Source organism: Cynara cardunculus, assembly GCF_001531365.2.
Source record: "Cynara cardunculus var. scolymus isolate 2C chromosome LG 4, CcrdV1, whole genome shotgun sequence".
NCBI classification, from domain to species: Eukaryota; Viridiplantae; Streptophyta; class Magnoliopsida; order Asterales; family Asteraceae; genus Cynara; species Cynara cardunculus.
This window is the reverse complement of record NC_037531.1, coordinates 16,606,530-16,607,724: the sequence shown is the minus strand read 5'-3', so window position 1 is coordinate 16,607,724 and position 1,195 is coordinate 16,606,530. Positions and strand designations below refer to the sequence as shown.

At 29.0% G+C, this 1,195-nt stretch overlaps 1 protein-coding gene across 3 annotated transcripts in view; it reads right to left on the bottom strand.

Moving 5' to 3' along the window:
• Nucleotides 1-406: 406 nt before the first annotated feature.
• LOC112511742 overlaps nucleotides 407-1,195 on the bottom strand; it is a 4,338-nt gene continuing 3,549 nt past the window's right edge. For 2 of the 3 annotated variants that reach the window (XM_025117469.1, XM_025117470.1), the window contains exon 3: nucleotides 407-530. In XM_025117469.1, coding sequence (XP_024973237.1) covers nucleotides 447-530 — 84 coding nt within the window. In that variant the 3' untranslated portion in view covers nucleotides 407-446. The remainder of the gene's footprint in view (nucleotides 531-1,195) is intronic. The other variant, XR_003069118.1, reaches the window with a different exon arrangement.

Genomic DNA, 1,195 nt, shown 5'->3' with positions numbered 1-1,195 from the left:
CTTCTAAAACGTAATTCATGGGTTGTTTTGGGACTAAAAGTGATCAAAGGTCCAAATCCCTTCTTAGACGATCTTTGTATATAGAAACTACCCTATTAAAATAGCAGTATACAGTTTTTTTCAATAAAACACTTTTGGAAGCTGTAAGCATTCAAATACACTTTGAATAGCAAACGACACGCTCGAAGTGCTGTCTTTACCGACTAAACCACTGGATCCCTCTCAGGACCTGAAGAATGTGTGACGTTGAGTCGGGGCTAACCTATGCCGATATTGGTGGACCGTGCTCTTTTACCAATTTTTATTTTCAACTATATTTTTAAGGTTTACTTATTTAATCAGTTAAAAATAAAATATAAACTAAATTAGCTTAATTTTAATAAATGAATCAGAATTGACACATCTGATAATTACTGTATAAAAAGAGTTGATATTTTGTCTTTTTCTCAATCTTTACGAGCTTCGTTGATTAACTCTTGTAGTCTTTCGTATATGCATGTCGTCTCTACACCAATCCTCGGAATTCTTGCCTACAAAACCAAATCATAACCTCGTTAACAATATTTAGGGTTGTAAACGAACTGAATGATGAACAAACTGTTTATGAACAGTTTAAACTGTTCCACTGAAAGTTTGTTTATTTAATAAATGAACGAACATGAACACATCTTTTTGTTCGTTTATTTAAATAAACGAACATGAACAATGATCACGTTCGTTTACACTTGCTTATATATAAATTAATATGTAAAGTCATTAATTTAATTTAATTTATAGAATTCTTTTTATATCGTTTTTTAAGTTTATCTGGTATTCCATTCCATTTCGTTATGTTATTTTTTCGGAACAAAATGATGAGTAATGATAGTTGTTTTTATTTATTTGTGTCTGTTCATTTATTTCGTTTACGTTCGTTTAACATTTTAACAAACGAACATAAACGAATACGAACAAACACATTTTTATGATGAACGAATATGAAAAAAAAAAACTCGTTCATTTAATGTTACTAGAAGCGTACTCGCGCAATGCAGCGAGAAAATCGTGATTTTAATATTTCATTTTATTATTTATCTCAGTCGATATTATAATATGGTTTTATGTGATTTTGAGAAAGCGATGATGTTTTTATTTTTGAATAAAATATATGTTTGAAGATAACATAAAAATTTGACAAAAATATATCGATATTAGT